At 56.2% G+C, this 1,649-nt stretch overlaps 1 protein-coding gene across 1 annotated transcript in view; it reads left to right on the plus strand.

Moving 5' to 3' along the window:
• The window catches only part of lingo2 (leucine rich repeat and Ig domain containing 2), a gene marked incomplete at its 3' end in the record, with an annotated part of 1,848 nt that extends 708 nt beyond the window's left edge, over positions 1 to 1,140 (plus strand). The window contains exon 1 of the mRNA XM_080843021.1: positions 1 to 1,140. This exon is cut by the window's left edge and continues 708 nt beyond it. Coding sequence (XP_080699147.1) covers positions 1 to 1,140 — 1,140 coding nt within the window.
• Between the last annotated feature and the right edge of the window lie 509 nt (positions 1,141 to 1,649).

Genomic DNA, 1,649 nt, shown 5'->3' on the forward strand with positions numbered 1-1,649 from the left:
CAGCACCTGGAGATCGATCACTGGCCCTCGCTGGACACGTTCCCGGCCAACACGCTGCACGGCCTGAACCTCACCACGCTGTCCATCACCAACACCAACCTGACGGAGCTGCCGGCGCGTGCGCTGAGCCATCTGACCCACCTGACCCACCTCAACCTCTCCTTCAACCCCATACGGCACATCAGCGAGACCATGCTGCAGGGTCTAGTACGGCTGGAGGTGCTGCACCTGGCCGGGGCTCACCTGAGCGCCATCGCGCCCCATGCATTCCACGGCCTGTACCACCTGCGGCTTCTTAACGTCTCGCACAACCGTCTGGACACGCTACAGATCAGCGTGTTCCAGGCGCCCGAGGCCCTGCGCGTGCTGCAGATCGACCACAACCCCCTTGTGTGCGACTGCCGTCTCATGTGGCTGCTGCAGAAGCCCCACGCGCTCTCCTTTGGCGAGGCGCAGCCCGAGTGCATGCCGGTGGACGGCTCCCCCCGCGGACGTCCCTACAAGGTCAGGGAGGCCCTGCACTCCAACCACGTCACCTGCATCAAGCCCAAGATCGACGAGAACAAGACCCAGATGCTGTCGGTGGACGAGGGCCAGCGCGCGCTCCTGCACTGCAGCGCCAAAGGAAAGCCCAACCCGGTGGTGTCGTGGCTGACACCGCGCCGGCAGCACTTGACCCGGAGCCGCGGCCGCGCAATGCTCCACGGCAACGGCACACTGGAGATCCGACCGGTGGAGGCGCAGGACGGCGGGGTGTACATCTGTGTGGCGTCCAACGCGGCGGGCAACGACACGGTCAGGGTTTCCCTGGCGGTGAAAAACCTGGGCTCACTCTATGCCAACAGGACCCAGTTCTATACCGACTCGGCCAACACCACTGCCAATGGAACCGCCCCGCCAAACATGACGTATGGCCTGGACCTAAAGACCATTCTGGTATCCACAGCGATGGGCTGTTTCACTTTCCTAGGCGTGGTTTTGTTCTGCTTTCTCCTTCTGTTTGTTTGGAGCCGGGGCAAGGGTAAGCATAAAAACAACATCGATATCGAGTACGTCCCACGCTCCAAGTCCAGTGGGGGATCAACAGATGGCACAGACCAAGGGGCCGGCCCGAGGCGCTTCAACATGAAGATGATCTGACACTGAGGAATTATCAATTTAGGAATTATGCAGTCGTGGAATTGTTTTTCTCTGTTCATTTTTTGGTTTATATTTGTGCATTTTTGGGCAAAAGGGACCCCTGGAGAAAAACCAACTGCCAAAACGGCAATCACGAGGGAACAAACCTTCTAAGAGGTGGATGTTTGGTGCCCTCAGCATATTCCTGATGCACTGGCTGGGTGAAAGGAGACACACTATAAATCCCTGAACACAACCACTGAACATTTAACATGAACACAGGATGCAGTTACTCGGTTGGTGGTTGACGACTCTTCACACTTTCTACGCCCGTCAGGAATCCATTGGGGGTGAATTCAAGGACATTGCAGAGTCATGTACAGAGGATATTTGTAAAAGTATTACTGTTATTTGTTGTGGCCAGGGCCATGCTTATTCACTGCAGTGGAACACTGGCTCCTAGTGTGTTCTTATCCCTTCATGCTCCGGCATATATGTACGTAATGCTCTATTATGTATATGTATGTAAA

This window comes from Sprattus sprattus (genome assembly GCF_963457725.1).
Source record: "Sprattus sprattus genome assembly, chromosome: 8".
Lineage (NCBI taxonomy): Eukaryota > Metazoa > Chordata > Actinopteri > Clupeiformes > Clupeidae > Sprattus > Sprattus sprattus.